Source organism: Mirounga angustirostris, unplaced genomic scaffold (genome assembly GCF_029215605.1).
Source record: "Mirounga angustirostris isolate CCGP_5_RB_7025 unplaced genomic scaffold, mMirAng1.0.hap1 SCAF_1, whole genome shotgun sequence".
In the NCBI taxonomy this organism is placed as follows: Eukaryota; Metazoa; Chordata; class Mammalia; order Carnivora; family Phocidae; genus Mirounga; species Mirounga angustirostris.
This window is the reverse complement of record NW_026991709.1, coordinates 203287332-203308091: the sequence shown is the minus strand read 5'-3', so window position 1 is coordinate 203308091 and position 20760 is coordinate 203287332. Positions and strand designations below refer to the sequence as shown.

Sequence of the window (20760 nt, the reverse complement as noted above, 5' to 3'; positions counted from 1 at the left end):
TCAGATGTACAGCGTTGGTGAGAGGGGTAGAGAACAGAGGGAAGAAAGGCAAAAATTAAAAAGTCTGAAACTAAAGTGTTGCTGAGGATGGTGGTAGCACAGTCTCCCTCCCAGACCACGTGGGAAAACAGTCAGGCCATCTCTTACCCCACCTCCCAGCCAGCCCCCCTAGGCATTTACTGGGGGGAGAATGAGGTATAGTCACCAAAAGACATGTACAGAAGAGGCTCAAAACAAGTTTATCCACTAGCGCCCCAAACAGGAACCAACCCAAACGCCCACCGACAGGTGAAATGGACAAACGGTGAAAAACTGGTACCCAGAGGTTTTAATAACAAGAATAGTAACGACGATGATGATAAAATCCAGGTGTTTGCAAGGACGTGGAGGCATTGGAACCCTCATACATCGCTGACGGGAATGTGAAACGGTGCAGCCGCCGTGGGAAACGGGTCTGGCAGCTCTTCAGAAAACTAAACATAGAATTACCACGTGACCCAGCGATTCCACTCCTAGGCATATACACAAGGGAATGGAGAGCTGGTATTCCACAAAAACTTGGACACGAATGTTCACCACAGCTGCACTAGTCGCAATAGCAAAAAGGTACAAATCACCCAAATGTCCACTGATGGATGAAGGGATAAACCAGATGTCAGGAATAAAGGGGTCATACGTGGATACAACATGGATGCACCTTGAAAACAATATGCTGAGTGAAGGGAGCCAGATAGAAATGGCCACATAGTGTATGAAATGTACAGAACAGACAGATCTATAGAAAGCAGAGTATTGGTTGCCAGGGGCTGGGGGAAGGGGAATGGGGAGTGATGGCTAATGGGAATGAGGTTTCCTTTTCAGCGGATGCTAATGTTCTGGAGCTGGTATCAGTGAAGGTTGCACGACATTGTGAACTCAATGTACTACGTGTCACTGAATTATATACTTTAAAATGATTAAAATAAGTTATATGTTGGGGGTGCCTGAGTGGCTCAGTCGTTAAGTGTCTGCCTTCGGCTCAGGTCATGATCCCAGCGTCCTGGGATCGAGCCCCGCATCGGGCTCCCTGCTCCGCAGGAAGCCTGCTTCTCCCTCTCCCACTCCCCCTGCTTGTGTTCCCTCTCTCGTTGTCTCTCTCTGTCAAATAAATAAATAAAATCTAAAAAAAATAAATAAGTTATATGTTGTATGTATTTTGCTGCAACATAAAAATGGTACCAGAGAACACTACCTAGCCACAAAAAGGAGCAACACTTGCTCCTCACCATAAGAGAAGCGAGATCCAAGAGTGGACACCCTCTGTGATCCCATTTATGTGAAGTTCAGGACCAGGTAAAACTCACCTATAATGACAAAGGTCAGGGCAGTGGTTGCCTTGAGGGAGGGGAGCGTCAACTGGAAAGTCCAAGCAACTTCCAGGAGCTGGGCATGTCCTAGATCCTGACCAGAGGGGTCATCGCCCTTGTCAATCTCCACTTTAGACATTTATGAACTTGCCCATGCCTTATGCTAAACCTCAAGAAGAATGATGGGGCGCCTGGGTAGCTCAGTCGTTAAGCGTCTGCCTTCGGCTCAGGTCATGATCCCAGGGTCCTGGGATCGAGTCCCACAACAGGCTCCCTGCTCAGCGGGAAGCCTGCTTCTCCCTCTCCCACTCCCCCTGCTTGTGTTCCTGCTCTCGCTATGTCTCTCTCTGTCAAATAAATAAATAAAATCTTAAAAAAAAAAAAACAAACCTCAAGAAGAATGTTTAAATAAAAAAAAAAAGAACTGCCAGGGTAGGAAAACAAGAGTGTCCAGCAGTCTTGAGGGCTAAGGGCTCCATTTTCCCCACAAATGCTATCATCTGATCCCTCTAGGGATGGATGACCTTGAAACAGGCATGGAGCTGGGTGTAGACAAAAGCAGGAGGGTAGTGACCTGACTCTGGTGCCTGGGATTTCAGAAATGATTCCCCCAGATGCTTCATCTCTGGGGGGATGCTCCCCACATTTCCCATACGGGGCTCATCTACCTGGATGACACTCCGGGACAGAAAAACCTCAGGACTCCAGAACGCTGAGAACATCAGCCCCCAGAGTCCTTGGGGAGGACCTTTCCTCCCAAATCAGACACCCTGGTGGAGAACATCCTCACACTTCAGGGCCCTTTAAGACAAACTAGGATTAATAGCAACAATCATAACTCACAGCCTTGGGCAGGAGGAAGAGCATAGATTTCAGTCAGAAGGTCCTGGATTCAAGTCCTAACTCAATCAATAAGTACACATGAAGGAATAAATGAATGGTGGACAAATGGGCTTTTCACCCCCATTCCACAAGCCTTTATCATGCATTTCCGGGATACTCAGCCTTGTCTTGCAAAAGGTCAGGGCTTCAGAGAGGTCTCTGCCTGACCCAACCTCCAACTGAGCTCCCAGCCTGACAGGTGAGCTAGAGCCTGACATAGACACTCTCACTCCTATTATTGCTCATAGCACTAATGGAAGAAATCACCAGCAGCCAGGACACAGGGGAGGGAGCTAAGAAGGAGGGACTGGGATAGAGGAAGAATGCCAGGGCCAAAAAGAGAGAGAGGAAGTGGAGTACTAGAACGTTAGACAGCACGTGGCCAGCGACTGTTCTAAACTGACCAGGGAGGAAGTTGGGCTGAACAACCCTAGATAATGAAGGGCAGCAGGAGGCCGATCATATTTCTCAGGGCTTTTCATTTCTGTCTTGTATACCTACAGAGATGGAGACCTCACTCCCAAGAGGGACAGCCGAGCCCTTAGCACAGGCAATCGTCAAAAAGTTTGATGCCACTTAATTTTTAAAATAGTGGCCACCATAGTTTGAAGGATTGAATGAGGGACGCCTGGGTGGCTCAGTTGGTTAAGCAGCTGCCTTTGGCTCAGTTCATGATCCCAGGGTCCTGGGATGGAGCCCCGCTTGGAGGTAGGGGGAGTCCCTGCTCAGTGGGGAGTCTGCTTCTCCCTCTCCCTCTGCTCCTCCCCCTGCTTGTGCGCAAGCGCACGCGAGCTCTCTCTCAAATAAATAAATAAAATCTTTTTTCTTAAAGATTTTATTTATTGGGCGCCTGGGTGGCTCAATTGGTTCAGCGACTATCTTTGGCTCAGGTCATGATCCTGGAGTCCCGGGATCGAGTCCCGCATCGGGATCCCTGCTTGGCCGGGAGTCTGCTTCTCCCTCTGACCCTCCCCCCCTCATGTGCTTTCTCTCTCTCTCGCTCTCATTCTCAAATAAATAAATAAAATCTTTAAAAAAAATTTTTAAAAAAAGAGAGACCTAGCGAGAGAGGGGAACACAAGCAGAAGGAGTGGGAGAGGGAGAAGCAGGCTTCCCATGGAGCAGGGAGCCCGATGTGGGGCTCGATGTGGGGCTCGATGTGGGGCTCGATCCCAGGACCCTGGGATCATGACCTGAGCCACAGGCAGACGCTTAACGACTGAGCCACCCAGGCGCCCCATAAATAAAATCGTTTTAAAAAAGGGTTGAATGAGATTGTTTGGGGAAGGAGGGGTACCCATGTGAGACAGGCAGTCAGTGCCTGCCACAGGCTGGATCTAGAATCAGACTCACTTGGTTGGGTTCAGCTCTATTCTACCACTTAAGGAGCTGATGACTTCATTTCTCCAAGCCTCTGTTTCTTCTCCTCTGAAATGACCATAATAACATTACCTACCTCACAGATTTATTCAATGAGCTAATGGAGTAAAATGTCTGGCACATAAGTGCAAGCGTGTTACCCTGCTCCAGGACCCAGAGTGCTCCGGAATGTACTTTCCTACCTTTAAAACTTTACACGTGCTCTAACGTCTGCTTCATATGCTCTTGCCCCACCACTCATACCTGGCAAACTCCTACACATTCCTTAAAGCCCTAGCTATAAGATACCTTTCTCTTCTCTGTTCAAGCCTTGACCCAGGGAGTTAGAAGCATGTGGACCTGGTTCTGACTGGGCCTACTGTGATGTAATGAGTTCCCGGGGAGCACGTGGTAGGCATGCAGTCAAAGCTTGTTGAATGAATGGATAGATGGATGGATGGACGGACGGACGAGGGAATGATCTTTTGGGAGGGGGTGGCCAAAGTGGAGAGCCAAGAATCTGCCAACCACTTCGGTGCTCCCGTCCCCACCTCCCAAGACCAGAAAGGGCCAAAGGGGCAAGACGAGGGGCGAGGGGGCTTCCGGGCGGGGTCTTCTTCCGGTTCGGCCCCTTTAAGGGGCGGGGCCAGCGGGGTGGGCGCTCGGAGCGTCAGTGCGGCGCGAAGATGGCGGCGGCGGCGGCAGCGGCGGCGGGCCCCGGGGCGCCCCAGGCGCCGAGCTCGCTGCTGCTCGTGGTGGGCGGCGAGTGCGGGTGCTCGGGGCTGCTTGCCTATGTGTTGGAGGAGCTCGAACGAGGTCGGGCCGGCCTGGGGGCGCGGGGTGCGGGAGGCGGGCGCGGCCGCCCGTCTCGGCCCGAGGGCCGGGGGGTGGGGCGGCCGGGTTGGGGGCGGGGAGAGGGTGGGGGGCGGCGGGGTCCTGGGGCCGGGAGGCTCGGTCTTCCTCGTCGTTAGGCGCACGGCGCGGGCTGAAGCCTTGGGTGCCCACGGAGGAGGCGGCGCCCGGGCCTGGGTTGGGCTGCCCCGCCCCGACCGGGGTGCAGCTCAGGGACGGGACACGGGCCTGGGCTTTGGGACCCGCGTGATTGGGCAACACAGACGACGGCTCCGCTTCCCGCCTGCCGGGGGGAGGGTGGGGTCGCCTCGAATTCACCGGTCTTAGCAGCCTAGACGTCCTGGAAGAAGGAGCAGGGGTGGAGAGGCTGGGCCTGGAGCCCCGGGGCCCACTTTCTGTTGCTCCACAGGGAGCTTGCTAATTGGGGTGTGGGTGGGCGCGGCCTGCCCAGGGGATTTGGCATCTGGGGAGGTGAGTCATAGGTGCACCTGCAAGGTTCACCTGCAGCCACTTGGCACGGTGGCCCGGCGGGTGTGGTGCACCCCACACCGTGTTTGGAGGTCATTCATTTCCCCCCTCCCTCCCATCAGATGGGCAGGGCCTGCGGTCTGGCGCCTGTAAAAATGGGAAGGCAGCGCACACTTCTATTCTTGTGCTTGGGAATGTCGTCGTCTGTGCCTGGTTCTCCTGGCCCCTTCCCCGCGGCCCCACGCGCAGGGATAGTGTGGGGACCACAGGCAGGTTCAGCTCTGCTCTCACAGGGCCAACAGTCTGGTAGGGGGATGAACCCAAAGTGGGCGAGGAGATGGAACAAGTTTTAAACTCACCTGCTGTCAGAAGTGCCCAGAAGGATGCAAAGGGCTGAGGACCTGAGGTTAGAGAGGCAGAGGGAAGGGCATCCTGAGAATGGGAGCCGCTGGCGCAAAGGCCAAGAGGTGGGAGCATGTTTGGCCCTGGCTGGGTGGAGGAGCTGTGAGACCACTGGTGGGGGTGGGGGAGATGATGGAGGGGTCGAGATGACTGTTTAGGAGGTGGGAGCTTTCTTGTTGATGTTGAGTCTTCTCTGTGAAATGCCGAGTTACGCTTTGGGTTCCTTGACGCGGATGCAGAGAGCTCCAAGGACACTTTGGGTGGTTCTGAGTCTCCAGGCTGTTGCACTGGGGGGCAGGTTGAGGGGAGGGGCTGGGATTGCTCCTACTGCCAGATGCTAGTTACTGAACTATTCTGGGAACAGAGGAGCCCAGCTGATTCCCCGCCTCACTTCTCCTGCCCCCCTTCCCCCCAACAGGCATCCGGTCTTGGGACATTGACCCTGGCATTTGCAGCCTTGATGAGCAGCTCAAGGTTTTCGTGTCCCGGCACTCCGCCACCTTCTCCAGCATCGTGAAAGGTGAGACTGGAGACCCTGCATGCCTCAGCTGCTCCCCTTCCACTCATTCATTGGGCAAGTGTTCTCTGAGTGCCCACTATGTGCCAGGCATGGGGGGTCAGGTATCGCTGTAAACAGCAGTAGTAATATAGCTGCGATCTACAGTGTGTGGAGCAGGGGCGGGCCCTGACCCGGCACTAACTCCCTTGGTCATCAACTCTACATGAGACAGGACCTCGTGTTTTTGTTACCATTTTGCAGATGAGGCAGCTGAGGGGTGGGGGGAACAGGGCGACCTCCAGGAGTGGGTTCTTTGGATGAGAGGCATCTGGGACTGGTGTGTCAAGTGGAGGGAAGGGCCCAGGCAAAGTGAGAAGATATTTGGAAAGTGAGGGGCTGCTGAGTGGGCCTGAAGGGTGGAGTATGGGCCCTGTGTGGCAGGGACTGTGTCTGGCTCGTGGCTGTGAGCCCCGTACAGGGCTGGGTGCACAGTAGGTGCTCAGTAGATGGGGAGCTGGGAAAGGAGCAAGATCAAGGAAGGGTTCGGGATGCCTGGGTGACCCACCGCACAGAACAGCTGCTGGGCGGGTTCCACGTGTCACCCGCAGCCCCTCTTGCTTCAGCCAGCCTGTTGAGTCAGCCCTAGGCTGCTGCAGGAGGGGAAGGAAGTGTCCTTTGGCTCATTGTCCTAGCCGTTCCTGGTGGCTTCCTGACCCCTCACAGGATTGAGGGGGCAGGGGCTGGAAATCCCGTCTGCTCTGTGTGACGGTACCAGCTCCTTCCTCTCTGTATGCCTTAGTTTCCCCACCGGAATGAGGCCATGTCCGTACATGATAATAAGCATGTGATAAACTGATAAAAGGTTGATCAGTGCCAAAAGGTCCCCAGCCTCAGGCCTGGGGCTCCATTTTTGAAACATCTGGGCTCTGCGGGGCAGACCAGGGTTCAGATTGCAGAATCACCCCCACTCCCTTCTTTGTGGCCCAGGAGGCCTCCCTGCCCCCGTGCTCCCCTCATTCTGGCCTCACCTGCCACTTCCTGATCCTCATACAGTCCTGCCTCAGAGTCCTTTCCCATGTCTGACCTCTTCCTGGTGTGCCTTGTTGGTCCTCCCTGGGCTCAGGCTTCTTGCCTATAAAATGGGGGTGATAGTGCCATCCACCTTAGGGCTGACTGCTGTGAATTGGGGCCTGTGAGCCGTGGAAGCCTGTTGTCCCTGCTCTTTCCAGTGTGAGGCCTGCCAAGGCAGGTTTCCTGTTCTTGCCTCATCCTGACCTGCAGCTCCACCATGTGCCTGTTGATCCTCAGATAACCCCTGGCTGGGGTTCCCGGGAAGCAGAGTCCTGGAGGGGCTTGTGACTGCCTGGAGTCACATAGGGAGGCAGGGTTTGACACTGGGACAGCCCGGCCCCATGCACATGGCCCAGCCCCAAACTCACTGCGCCCGATTCCCCTACAGGCCAGCGGAGCCTTCACCACCGCGGAGACACCCTGGAGACCCTGGTCCTCCTGAACCCATCAGACAAGTCCCTATGTGACGAGGTAGGGAATAGTCCTCTCCTGGAGGGAGCAGGCTGCTGGGACCGGCGCCCTCCCAAGCCTTGCCTTCCTGCATCCCTGGCTTTGTGCTGTTTGAAATCCTCTTGACACTCACTAGCATCGCCCCCTCCTTCAGGAGACCTCCCCAGATGGCCTTGGCTGCAGCTTATTCCCTCCTCAGGGGTGATGGTGGGAGTGGGTAAAGTCTGGAAAGACTGGAGTTTGGGAGGAAGGAATGGAGCAGGGAATGTCTGGAGGCAGGAAGGTGGGACTTGACTGGTGTTTGCGTCTTGTGCCTCCCTCCTGACTGGGCCCCAGGAGCTGTCTGAATTGACTTTTTTTTTTTTTTTAAAGATTTTATTTATTCATTTGAGACACAGAGATACAGAGAGCGAGGGAGAGCATGAGCAGTGGGGGGAGACAGAGGGAGAGGGAGAAGCAGGTTCCCCACTGAGCCAGGAGCCTGACGTGGGGCTCGATCCCAGGACCCTGGAATCATGATCCGAGCCGAAGGCAGACGCTTAACCATCTGAGCCACCCAGGCGCCCCTGAATTGACTTCTTAATACTTGTAGCTTGTGGACATCTGTGTTTTTCTCGCAGTTATCCATGGGAAAGATGAACAAGATAGGGTCCCAGGACCCCCCTCTAGAGACCCTCGTACAGGTTGATTCCTCTGATCAAAAATGCTCCATTTTGTTTCCTCGGGGAGCTCTGAAGGTGATAGAGCCAGACACAGATACTCTCCTCCCCATGGCATTGAGGCTGGGCCAGAGAGACAAGTGGACTGGAGGGAGTCCAGAAAAGTGAGCTTCTAGGAAGAGGAGGCACTGGAGCCTGGCTTTAGGTTGAGCAGCAGGAGTTTGTCTGGGGTGGGGTGCAGGACTCAGGGCCCGGAGGGTATCCTTCCAGCCTCCTGTTGAGAAGTGGGCTGGGGACAGGGGTGGGGTGGTTGTATGTAGATTTGGGGTTGGAGGCCATTCCAAGGGGGGGTGCAGGCTTTGTGACTGCACAGAGTAGGGGCTTTAACCGTCTCCCCTTCCCCAGCTCCGGAATCTTCTGCTTGACCCTGCCCCTCACAAGCTGCTGGTGCTGGCTGGGCCCTGCTTGGAAGAGACAGGGGAGCTGCTACTCCAGACAGGGGGCTTCTCGCCCCGCCACTTCCTCCAGGTCCTAGGGGACAGAGAGGTAAGTCCCCTCCTCTTCATCCTGCTTCCCCTGGCTCTGAATCCTGGCTTGTCCGCATCAGGCTGTGTGGCCCTAGTGACCTGCCCCCCACCACGTCCCATCGCCTCTTCTGTGGAACGGTCCCTTTTGTTGTTGGGGCTCAGTTCCCTTGCCCACTGCAGTGTGTGGTTTGAGGCTAGGCCTGTAGATCAGCAGACCTCCCAGAGACTTCAAGTGGCACCCCAGGTTCTAGGTCCCAGCAGGGTAGGGTCCTTCCTAGAGTCCTTAGTCTGGGTGGGGCAAATGAGCAAAACTCTGGTAAACCACCTTTTCACATTTATGAGAGTGATGGAATGATGGGTGAGATAAGAACCAGATGCGAGGGTAGGGGATGTGGAAGGTCTTCTCTGGAGGGAGCTGTGCTGTAGGAAGAGAACAGCAAGTGCAAAGGCCCTGAGGCAGGGAGAGTAAGAGAAAGGGTGGGGGAGGGAAGCAGGTGGTGAGGCAGGACCGTATGTCTCTGTGGACCATGGGGAGGGCTGGGTTTTGTCCTAAGGGTGCCGGGGAGTGGGCAAGGGATTCTCCCAGGCCCCGGAGGCTTCTAACCATTACCCCCTTCTGCAGATCCGGGATCTCCTGGCATCCACACCCCCACCTGCAGACCTGCCCAAGCTCACCATCACCTGCCCGACCTTCGGCGACTGGGCCCAGCTGGCGCCTGAAGTGCTCGGCCTCCACAGCGCGCTCCGGCTGCAGTGGAACCCGCCCGTGCAGCTGCCGGCGTCCGAGGGCCTGCGCGAGTTCCTGGAGTATGTGGCCGAGTCGCTGGAGCCGCCGTCTCCCTTTGAGCTGCTCGAGCCGCCGGCGTCCGTGGGCTTCCTCAGGCTCGCCCGGCCCTGCTGCTACATCTTCCCCGGCGGCCTCGGCGACGCCGCCTTCTTCGCCGTCAATGGTTTCACCGTGCTGGTCAATGGTGGTTCCAACCCCAAGTCGAGCTTTTGGAAGCTGGTGCGGCACCTGGACCGGGTGGACGCCGTGCTGGTGACCCACGCGGGCGCCGACAGCCTCCCGGGCCTCAACAGTCTACTGCGGCGCAAGCTGGCGGAGCGCGAGGAGGCGGCGGCTGGCGGGGGGTCTGGGGACGACCGGCTTCGCAGGCTCATCTCCCCCAACCTGGGGGTCGTGTTCCTCAATGCCCGTGTTGCCGCCTCGCGTCTGGTGAGCGGCGAGGACGAGGCGGAGCTGGCCCTGAGCCTCCTGGCCCGGCTGGGCATCACACCGCTGACTCTGAACCGCGGGCCACTCCCGGCCGAGCCCACCGTGCTCTTCCAGAAGATGGGCGTGGGCCGGCTGGACATGTACGTGCTGCACCCGCCCACGGCCGGGGCCGACCGCCCGCTGGCCTCCGTGTGCGCCCTGCTGGTGTGGCACCCCGCGGGCCCCACGGAGAAGGTGGTGCGCGTGCTGTTCCCTGGCTGCACCCCGCCCGCCCGCCTCCTGGACGGCCTGGTCCGCCTGCAGCACTTGGGCTTCTTGCGGGAGCCCGTGGTGACCCCCCAGGACTTGGTGGGGCCTCGACGAGCCGAGAGCAAGGAAAGCGTGGGCTCCCGGGACAGCTTAAGAAGAGAAGGCCGGACGACAGCACCCAGCAGGCCGGCCCAGGAGCGCCCCGGGGTGGCCCGGAAGGACCCGCCTCGGGTTGAGGCCCCCCGCAGGGCTGAGAAAGAAGCCAGGGTCCCCCGGGAGGTGAAGAAGGACCCCAAGCCCAGCATCCCCCGGACCCAGCCCCAGGAGGTACGCCGGGCGGCGTCTGCTTCAGTGAGTGTGAAGAAAGCGGGTGCCCCGGCCGCCCCCAGGCCCCGCAGAGCACCCAATATCCCCCGGCCAGGGGTCCCGCCAGCGGAGAATGGGCCCCGCAGCCCCCCTACCTTCCGGTGTGGAGAGGCCAGCCCCCCAGCAGAGACCTGTAGTTCCCCAGCCCCCCAGCTGGTGGCCACACCCAGCCAGGAGAGCAGCCTGGAGCTGGGGCTGAGCCCGGCCGGGGAGGACAGCAGCGCCTTGGAGGAGAAGGCGCTGGAACTGCTTTTGGATGCCAGCACCCCCCGGCCACGCACACCCTCGCCTCCCGGAGCCCAGCAGGGCCTGGCTGAGGGCAGCGGGCGGCTGTCGCTGAGCCCGCTGCGCGGCGGGGAGGCTGGGCCAGATGCCTCCCCCACAGTGACCACGCCCTCACTGCCCGCTGAGGTGGGCTCCCCGCACTCCACGGAGGTAGACGAGTCCCTGTCCGTGTCCTTCGAGCAGGTGCTGCCGCCGCCTCCGGCCACCACGGGCGAGGCGGGGCTGAGCCTCCCACTTCGTGGCCCCCGGGTCCGGCGCTCGGCCTCCCCGCACGACGTGGACCTCTGCCTGGTGTCGCCCTGCGAGTTCGAGCACCGAAAGGCTGTGCCCGTGGCGCTGGCGCCTACATCCCCCGGCAGCTCCGATAGCAGTGCTCGGTCCCAGGAGCGGGCCGGCGCTCCACGGGCTGAGGAGACGCCACCCACGTCCGTCAGCGAGTCCCTGCCCACCCTGTCTGACTCAGACCCCCTGCCTGCCGCCCCCGGCCCTGCGGACTCAGACGAGGACACGGAGGGCTTTGGGGTCCCTCGCCGCGACCCCCTGCCCGAGGCCCTCAAGTTCCCCCCACCGCTGCCCACCCCACCCAGCATCTGCATGGTGGACCCCGAGATGCTGCCCCCTGAGCAGGCCCGGCTGACAGAGGGCCTCAGCCGTACCCGGAAGTCCCTGGCTCGCCCTAACCCCAGCACAGCCGCCTCCAAAGCCACTCCAGCGACCACTGCCAAAACCAGGGGACTGGCTGGAGGAGACCGGGCCAGTCGGCCGCTCAGCACCCGGAGTGAGCCCGGTGACAAGGGAGGTCGGGTGCCCCTGTCCAGAAAGTCCTCAGTCCCCAAGACGACCGCTCGGGGCCCCTCTGGTAAGTACCCAGGAGCTGGAGTCCTACGGTGGGTTACTGGCCCAAGTCTTTGTTCCCTACTTGCTGTGTAGCCTCAGCCACACCTGCCACCCTCTCTGGGCCTCAGCTTCTCATATAAAACGGAAGTTCTGGTTCACCATTCAGGCACTTGTAAGTCTGAGGCATTCAAGCAGTGCCGTCGGGGGAAACATAAAGTGAGCATATCTGTCCTCCTGAACTTGCTGTGGTGACAGTACATAACAAGAAACAGGTGAAATTAATTTTATTTTATCTATCTATTTATATGACAGAGAGAGACACAGTGAGAGAGGGAACACAAGCGGGGAGTGGGAGAGGGAGAAGCAGGCTTCCCGCCGAGCAGGGAGCCCGATGCGGGGCTTGATCCCAGGACCCTGGGATCATGACCTGAGCCAAAGGCAGACACTCAATGACTGAGCCACCCAGGCGCCATGGTGAAATTAATTTTAATAGTATATTTAATCCCTTTGTGCAGAGGTTTCCAAGCCCACCACCACCAGGTTGGATGCTGGGCTGGGAGGACTAGGTATACTGTGCTCCTTGTGGCTGAACTGTATTAGAGCATAAATCATATGGAACAGAATCAGCAAGGGCAAGAGGCTTGGGGTGTGGGGGGGCGGGGCGGGGAGTCCCTAGAGGGAATCCAGGCCCAGGCTTCTAGAGCTGCCTCCCAGCGTAGTCACACCATGTGCCTTAATGCCAGAGCAGTGAACCGCAATGACCCATGGGAGGTGATGCCTCCCAGGGAGGCTCATTAGAGACTGGAGTGCCCAGGATTTCTAGTGGGGGCTGGGCACGTTGTCCCCCTCTGCCTGACATGCACCCAAATTCCGGGATTCTCAGAGAGGGGGAAGCAGGGCTTCAGCAGGAGCCACAGCGCTGCAGGACCTGGGGTGGGGGTGGGGGGGCAGCGAGCCACCCTTGTGCAGACAGTGGGGACCTTTCTGAGATCTAAGTCCCCCAGACTCCAGCCAGGGGCCACCCTGTAAGCCGACTCTCAAGCTAGCAGTCTTGGGTATGCCGTGGTAACTTTTCTCCCGGTTTCCCTTAGTTGTGATGAAATGTACACGACATGACGTCACCGTAGCCGTTCCTAAGCACACAGTTCAGCATTAAGCGCACTCATGTTGTGCAACCATCACCACCATCCCTGTCCAGGGCTCCTTTTATCTTGCAAAACTGAAACTTTGTCCCCATTAAACACTAACTCCCATTCCTCCTCTCCCAATCCCCAGCACCCACCATTCCACTCTCTGTTTCTAGGACCCTGATGATGCTAGGGCCCTGTGTAAGTAAAATCCTACTATATTTGTCTTATTTCACTTAGTAGAATGTTTCCATGGTTCATCCATGCTGTAGCCTGCGTCATAATTTTCCCCCTCCCCCCCCACTTTTTTTTTTAAGAATTTCCTTCCTTTTTAAGGTTGAATAATACTCCGTTATGTGGATGCACCGTATTTTGCTTATCCATTCACCCGTTGATGGACACTTGAGTTGTTTCCACCTCTTGACTACTGTTGAACCACGTTGCTGTGAACACGGTTTGACAAATATCTTTTGGAGATCTTGCTTTCAACTCTTTTGGGTATATTCCCAGAAGAAGGATTGCTGGATCAGATGGTAATTCTATTTTTGATTTTTTTTCGAGGAACTGCCATACTGTTCCACAGCGGCTGCACCCTGTCCTCCCACCAACAGTGCAAAAAGGTTCCAATTTCTCCACATCCTCGCCAACACTGTTTTCTGATTTTTTTTTTTTTTGATAGTGGCCATGTGATGGATGTGAGGTGGTATCTCATGGTGGTTTTGATTTGCATTTCCCTAATTAGTGAGCATCTTTTCATGTACTGTTGGCTATTTATATATATATATATTTTAAGATTTATTTGTGAGAGAATGAGAGACAGAGAGCATGAGAGGGAGGAGGGTCAGAGGGAGAAGCAGACTCCCTGCTGAGCAGAGAGCCCGATGCGGGACTCGATCCCGGGACTTCAGGATCATGACCTGAGCCGAAGGCAGTCGCTTAACCAACTGAGCCACCCAGGCACCCCTGTTTATATATCTTTTTTGGAGAAATGTCTATTCAGGTCTTTGCCCCTTTTTGAATCCGGTTGTCTTTTTGTTGTTGAGTTATGACAGTTCTGTATATATTCCAGATAGTAATCCTTTATCAGATATATGATTTGCGAATATTTTCTCCCATTCTGTGTTGCCTTTTTATTTTGTTGATAGTGTTCTTTGCACAAAAGTTTGTAATTTTCACAAAGTCCTGTTTGCCCTTTTTTTTTTTCTTCCTGTGCTTTTGGTGTCCTATCCAAAAAATCATTGCCAAATCCAGTGTCGTGAAGCTTTTGTTTTGTTCTAAGAGTTTTATGGTTTTAGCTCTTATATTTTGCTCCTTGATGAATTGAGTTAATTTTTGCCTGTGGTGCTAAATAAGGGCTCAACTTCATTCTTTTGCATGTGGACATCCAGTTTTCCTAGCATCAGTCTTGGCATCCTTGCCAAACAACATTTTACCACATATGTGAGTGTTTTATTTCTGGGCTCTCTATTCCCTTGGCCTGTTACATATCTGTCTTTATGTCAGTACCACTCTGTCCTGATTAGTATCCCTTTGTCGTGAGTTTACAAATCAGGAAGCGTGAGGCCTCCCAACTTTGTTCTTCAGTATTGTCTTGCCTTCCGGAATCCTTTGAGATTCCATATGAATTTTAGGGTAGATTCTTCTCTTTCTGCAAAAAGCCATCCCTGGCACTTTGACCGTGACAGCATTGAATCTCTAGGTCGTTTCAGGTAGTGCCAACCGCTCAGTGGATATTTAATTCTCCAGTCCACAAATACGGGATGTCTTTCTGTGAATTTCTGTGTCTTTTTTCATTTATTTAAGAAGTGTTTTGTAGTTCTCGTGTATTTTATTTTCTTGGTTAAGTTAATTTCTAAGTTATTTTTTTTGATGCTATTGTAAATGGAATTGTTTTCTTAATTTCCTTTTCAAGTTGTTCACTATTAGCATACAGGAGCATAACTGATTTGTGTGTGTTTATTTTGTCTCCAGCTACTTTGCTGGATTTGTTTATTCTAGCAGATGGTGTGTGTGTGTGTGCACGTGCACATTATTTGAGTTTTCTACACTAAGAGCATATCCTCTGTGATCAGAGATAACTTTTAATTTTTTCTTTTCCAACCCAGTGCCTTTTCGTTTTCTTGCCTGATGGCCCTGGCTAGCACTTCCAGTACTGTGTTGACAAGAAGTGGCAAAAGCCAACATTTCTTGCCCTATCCCTGCTCTTAGGAAAAAAGTTTATAGTCTTTCACCATCAAGTGCGATGTGAGCTGTGGGTTTCTCATGTATGGCTTGTATTACGTTGAGGCAGTTTCTTGCTACTCCTAATTTGTTGAGGGTTTGGGGTTTTTTTGTAAGATTTTATTTATTATTTATTTGACAGAGAGAGAGAGAGCGAGAACAGGAACACAAGCAGGGGGAGTGGAAGAGGGAGAAGCAGGCCTCCCACTGAGCAGGGAGCCCGATGTGGGGCTCGATCCCAAGACCCTGGGATCATGACCTGAGCCAAAGGCAGATGTTTAACCGACTGAGCTACCCAGGCGCCCGGAGGGTTTTTTTTTTTTCTAATCTTTTTATTTAGAGGGTTTTTATCATGAAAGAGTGTTGAATTTTGTCTAATGCCTTTTCTGTAACAATTGAAATGATTATGTTTTTTTTATCCTTCATTCTGTTAATGTGTATTGTGTTGATTTTTCTCTTTTTTTAAGATTTTATTTTTAAGGGGTGCCTGGGTGGCTCAGTCAGTTAAGCATCTGCCTTTGGCTCAGGTCATGATCCCAGAGTCCTGGGATCAAGCCCTGCATTGGGCTCCCTGCTTAGCAAGGAGCCTGCTTCTCCCTCTCCCTCTACTGCTCCCGCACTGCTGTGCTCTCTCACTCTTGCCCTCTCACAAATAAATAAGTAAAATCTTTAAAAAAAAAAAAGATTTTATTTTTAAGTAATCTGTATACCCAATGTGGGCCTATATTGATTTTTTTTTTTTTTTTTGTATGTTGAACCATACATCCCAGGGATAAATCCCACTTGATCATAGTGTCTGATCCTTTTCCTATGCTGCTGAATTTGGCTTGCTAATATTTGTTGAAGATTTTTGCATCAAGGTTCATAAGGGATATTGGTTTGTAGTTTTCTTCATAGTGTCTTTGTCTGACCTTGGCATCAGGGCAACACTGGCCTCAGAATGAGTTAGGATGTGTTCCCTGCTCTTCAGTGTTTTTGGAAAAGTTTGAGAAGGATCAATGTTAGTTCTTCTTTAAATGTTTGGTGGAGGGACGCCTGGGTGGCTCAGTCGGTTAAGCGTCTGCCTTCGGCTCAGGTCATGATCCCAGGGTCCTGGGATCGAGTCCCGCATCGGGCTCCCTGCTCCATGGGGAGCCTGCTTCTCCCTCTGCCTCTGTCTCTCTCTCTGTCTCTCATGAATAAATAAATAAAATCTAAAAAAATAAAATAAAATAAATGTTTGGTGGAGGGGTGCCTGGGTGGCTCAGTTGTTAAGCATCTGCCTTTGGCTCAGGTCATGATCCCAGGGTCCTGGGGTCGAGCCCCGCGTCGGGCTCCCTGCTCAGTGGGAGGCCTGCTTCTCCCTCTCCCACTCCACCTGCTTGTGTTCCCTCTCTCGCCGTGTTCCTCTGTCAGATAAATAAATAAAATCTTTAAAATAAATAATAAATAAAATAAATGTTTGGTGGAAACTTAGTGAAGCTGGGGAGGGCTTTAATTACTGATTCAGTCTCCTTACTAACAATGAATCTGTTCAGCTTTTCTGTTTCTTTGTGATTTGGTCTTGGTAGATTTTGTGTTTCTAGGAATCTGTATTTTTTCTATGTCATCTAGTTTGTTGGTTGTACAGCTGTTCACGGTACTCTCTTAATGCTTTCTATGTCTGTAGAGTCGGTAGTAATGTCTCTACTCTTACTTCTGAGCTTAGTAATTTGAGTCTTCTCTTTTTTTTCTTAGTCTAGCTAAAGGGCTATCAAGTTTGTTAATCTCTTTGAAGAACCAACTTGAGGTTTTATTGATTATCTTTTGTGTTTTTCTAGTCTCAGTTTTTAAAATCTCTGTTCTTATCTTTATTATTTCCTTTTTTCTGCTAGCTTTGGATTTCCTTTTGTTCTTTTTCTAGCTCCTTGGGTTGCAGGGTTGTCACGTTGAGATGTTCTTTTTTTAATATAAAATATTTATAGCTATAAACTTTCCCTTTATCTCTGCATTCTCTCAAGGAGATTCTCTTCTTTGTCTTTCAGCAGTCGGATTATAATGGGTCTCACTGTGGATCTCTTTGAGGTCATCCCACTTGGAATTTGTTTTATTCATGCAGCATTCTCTTGCACGTCTGTCTTTCTGTGAGCATCTTTAAGACCGCTGTCTTACAGTTTTTGTCCAGTAAGCCCACCGTCAGGCCTTTCTGGTTTCTGTTGATTTTTTTTTTCTTTTTTTCCTTTGAATAAGCTGTACTTTTCCTGTTTCTTTGTATGCCTTGTGATTTTTGCTATTGTTGAAAATTGGACATTCGAATTTAATAATGTATTAACTCTGGAGATCCAAATCTCCCCCTTCCCCAGGGGAGGTTTGTGTGGCTTCTCTGGTTAATTGCTGCTTCTGTGCTGGGGGTCAGTCTGAGGTAGAAACTGAGGGTCGGGCGCCTGGGTGGCTCAGTTGGTTAAGCAACTGCCTTCGGCTCAGGTCATGATCCTGGGGTCCTGGGATCGAGCCCCGCGTTGGGCTCTCTGTTCAGCGGGGAGCCTGCTTCTCCCTCTGCCTCTGCCTGCTGCCCCCTCTACTCATGCTTGTGCTCTCGCTCTCTCTGAAATAAATATATAAATCTTAAAAAAAAAAAAAAAAAAGTCCTGGATGCCTCGCCTGTGTTTTGCAACCCCTGCTCGTCTCAGCTCATACCTGCTATGTTGCAGTGGTTGGTGACACCGTGGAGGGCAGTGCAGGCCTAGAAATACCAGGGGACTGGTGGGAGAGCATTGATGATGCTTAGCAGTGATCATAACTTGAGCTCGTTCCCTGAGTGCTTGCACACCTGTTCTAGGTGCCTGGGTGGCCCTGACCGTGGCTCTGGCTTCTCTCGCTCATGGCCTGTCGTTGGTTCCTAGCCTCAGTGCCCACCTGAGCTGCCACTTCTTATCCTTCTTGGGCACATTCCAAGGGAGGCACCTGATGGGCCCCTGTGAGCTTTGGCAGGTGCTACCCAGGCCTTGGGGCGGGGCTGGCCCCCGGAGGCTGGGAGTCATCCGAGGCCCTTTCTGCCAGGGCATTTGGCCACTTGGGGTCTCCTTCTCCTACTGCCTCGGACAGACTGACCCTCTGTGCTCGTGTCAGCAAACTGTGCCTCAGAAGAGCCAGAAGATAAACGTTTTCAGCTTTGCAGGCCAGATGGCCTCTGTCCCAAGGACTCAACTCTGCACTGTGGCGGAACAGCAGCTTAGCATGTAACCGAATGGGCATTCTGGCAAAACTGCATTTACAAAAGCAGACCGGGCTGCCAGCCCCTGCTCTACCCCTGTCCTGCCCTGTGGCTTCTGCCCACGCCCCCCTCATCTTCCCTTCACTGTTCTGCCTCTGTGGCTCCTGTCTCCCTTGCGCCTTCCATAGCCGCGGTGGCTTTCTCTTCCTGAGTCTTAAGATCCTCACCACCGCTGTTCCCAGCCATGAGTGAAGGATGCCACTTGCCGGGCGCCTGGGTGGCTCAGTCATTAGGCGTCTGCCTTTGGCTCAGGTCATGATCCCAGGGTCCCGGGATCGAGTCCCATGTCGGGCTCCCTGCTCGGCGGGGGGCCTGCTTCTCCCTCTCCCATTCCCCCTGCTTGTGTTCCTGCTCTCGCTATCTCTCTCTGTCAAATAAATAAAATCTTTAAAAAAAAAAGATGCCACTTGCCCAAAGCGAGGGGATTCATTCATTCTGCAAATGCCCCGGCAGCCCTCTGGACCCACACCCTGAGCTGGGCAATGTTTATGATCATAAGATGCCAAGCATCTGGCCGGGTTTCCTGGACCTGAGATCCAGGTAGGTCTTCAATCAGTTGATTATGAGACACACCTGGGACTGGTGGCCTCATCCCCTTTGCATAGGCTCTGGATTCAAGGCCATGCATGAGGCTCTGAGAGCTGTGCCACATCCTGGGTCTCCCTCTTGCAGTTCTGTCCCTACCACACCCACTCTGTTTCCCCATTTCCCTTGGCAGCAGGGATTTTTGTCTCTCTCGCTTACTGCTGTGTCCCCAGTGCCTAATGCCCAGGAGGGCTCGGTAAATGCCCCATGAGTAGTTGAACAGATGGGTGCTGCAAAAGCAGCAGATTGTTCTAGGTACCGGTGCTTTGGGAGCCGAAGCTCTAAAAACCTCCTCTTCCATGAAGCCCTCCCTGATTGCCCCTTCCTACCTTCCTTACCTCTGGCCCTGGGTATGTCTGTGTCCAGGGACTAGCCAGGGAGGGTCCAGGCCACTGAAGATATGACCGGGGTATCTGTAGCGTTCACTGAGTAACTGCCCACACCAGGGAGAGCTTGTCAACTATAAGATAGTGAGATCAGGCCTTCTCCTGAGGAGGGAACCACTTGGAGGGGTGTAGTCAGAGCTGGGAACCCCTTCCCGGGCCCTGGGTCTCGGCCCCTTCCTGGTCCCAGGAGCTCAGGACTGACGCTGTCCTTGCCCACAGGGTCAGCTGGCAGCCGACCGGGGGGGTCAGCAGCCCCTCCTGGCTCCCCTGTCTACCTCGACCTGGCCTACCTGCCCAGCGGGAGCAGCGCCCGGCTGGTGGACGAGGAGTTCTTCCGGCGGGTGCGTGCACTCTGCTATGTCATCAGTGGCCAGGACCAGCGCAAGGAGGAGGGCATGCGGGCCGTCCTGGATGCACTGCTGGCTGGCAAGCAGCAGTGGGACCGTGACCTCCAGGTGCGTGACCATCCCAGGGCCTCAGGCAGTCGTGGCACAAGGTGGGGCCCACACTTCCTAATACCTTCCTGTTGAACGTCGTCTTATGTGCGACCCTCACCCACCCACAGAGGCAGTGGGGCTCAGAGAGGCTAAGCTGGGTCCCCAGGGCCATGGAAACAAAGGCAGGCGCAGAGGTCCCAGCAGCTCTCAGGACTGTTCCTGTTGTGTCCACTTCGTCTATCTGCAGCAGCCTGGGTGCGGGTGCTGGGCAGGACTCGTGTGACGGGCCAGGAGGAAGAGGCGAGCTGTCAGTGCAGCTGACAAAGGGGAGAATTGAGCCTGTGGGCTGGGGTTGTCCCCAGAGGAGGCCTGGAAGCAGAGCCTTGGAGCGTGAGGCAAGTTTGGGTAGAAGCAGCAGATTCCAGGTCCCTGGCCACCCGTGCCGCGTGTGGGCCGGCCGGCGGGAGAGCAAGCCTGGCGTGTGCAGGGGAGGAGCCAGAGGGAGGCCTGCTCTCCTGTGCTGTGAGAGGCTCCCTTCCCCTGGGTGCTGTGGGAAGAGAAGGGGCTTCGGGGATGAGCTGGCCCCCAGCCACAGACGTCCAGGCAGGAGAGAAGGGAAGCCGAGCAGACGTGCTCAGGAGAAGGGCCTGAGATGCCGGGAGTGGAGTCGGGGGCGGGGCCGGGAGAGCAGAGGGGACCCCCTCCCCCTCACCATCAGGCCGTCTGTCCCACCCGCAGGTGACCCTGATCCCCACCTTCGATTCCGTGGCGATGCACGAGTGGTACGAGGAGACGCACGCGCGGCACCAGGCGCTGGGCATCACCGTGCTGGGCAGCAACAGCACTGTGTCCATGCAGGACGAGGCCTTCCCCGCCTGCAAGGTGGAGTTCTAGCTCCGGGCCAGCCCCCCGCCCCCCCCCCGCCCCCCCCAAGCCCGGAGTCTGCCGCTGCCTGAGACTCCCCTGCATCAGAAATAAACCAGGCACCCCACTCGGCTGTGGCCTCCGTTCCTTCTGCTGACAGGAGACTTGGCAACGTCCGGGGCTGTTGTTACCACTGTGCCGGCCCCCAGTTCGGGGGGAGGCATGCTCTGGCCTCCGTGTGGCGGATGGGAACGCCCCGGCCCGGGGGAGGGTGTGCCGCTCTGGTAGGGACCACCGGCGGCTGTGGGTGCTGCTGACCTTGAGGGGCTGATTTTCCCTGTGGGGAAGCTGGTTCCCCTGGGCAGCCGCTGGACCCCCACCACACACCGGTCCGTGACCAAGGTGAGATTTGAGCCCCAGGCCCTATGCTCCAAAGCTGGA

General features: G+C 54.6%; 1 protein-coding gene across 3 annotated transcripts; it reads left to right on the top strand.

Moving 5' to 3' along the window:
- The first annotated feature begins 4242 nt into the window (after positions 1-4242).
- Positions 4243-20446, top strand: MAP1S (microtubule associated protein 1S). Of its 3 annotated transcripts, none has more exons than XM_045862737.3 (7): positions 4243-4403; positions 5728-5829; positions 7268-7350; positions 8394-8534; positions 9138-11490; positions 19238-19473; positions 20194-20446. In XM_045862737.3, exons 1-7 carry the CDS (start codon positions 4274-4276, stop codon positions 20347-20349), a joined length of 3201 nt encoding a protein of 1066 aa, XP_045718693.1. In that variant the 5' UTR covers positions 4243-4273; the 3' UTR covers positions 20350-20446. The 3 variants fall into 3 exon arrangements, with proteins under 3 accessions (XP_045718693.1, XP_064454063.1, XP_064454064.1); XM_064597993.1 differs by lacking the exon at positions 20194-20446 and adding an exon at positions 19703-20089; XM_064597994.1 differs by lacking the exons at positions 19238-19473; positions 20194-20446 and adding an exon at positions 12932-13426.
- Positions 20447-20760: the final 314 nt, after the last annotated feature.

Bases quoted from the DNA above. Each gene is read 5' to 3' on its own strand.
- MAP1S (XM_045862737.3), top strand. From the start codon at position 4,274: ATGGCGGCGGCGGCGGCAGCGGCGGCGGGCCCCGGGGCGCCCCAGGCG. The intron at 8,535-9,137 runs GTAAGTCCCCTC...CCCCTTCTGCAG, and splicing joins AGGTCCTAGGGGACAGAGAG to ATCCGGGATCTCCTGGCATC. The intron at 11,491-19,237 runs GTAAGTACCCAG...CCTTGCCCACAG, and splicing joins GACCGCTCGGGGCCCCTCTG to GGTCAGCTGGCAGCCGACCG.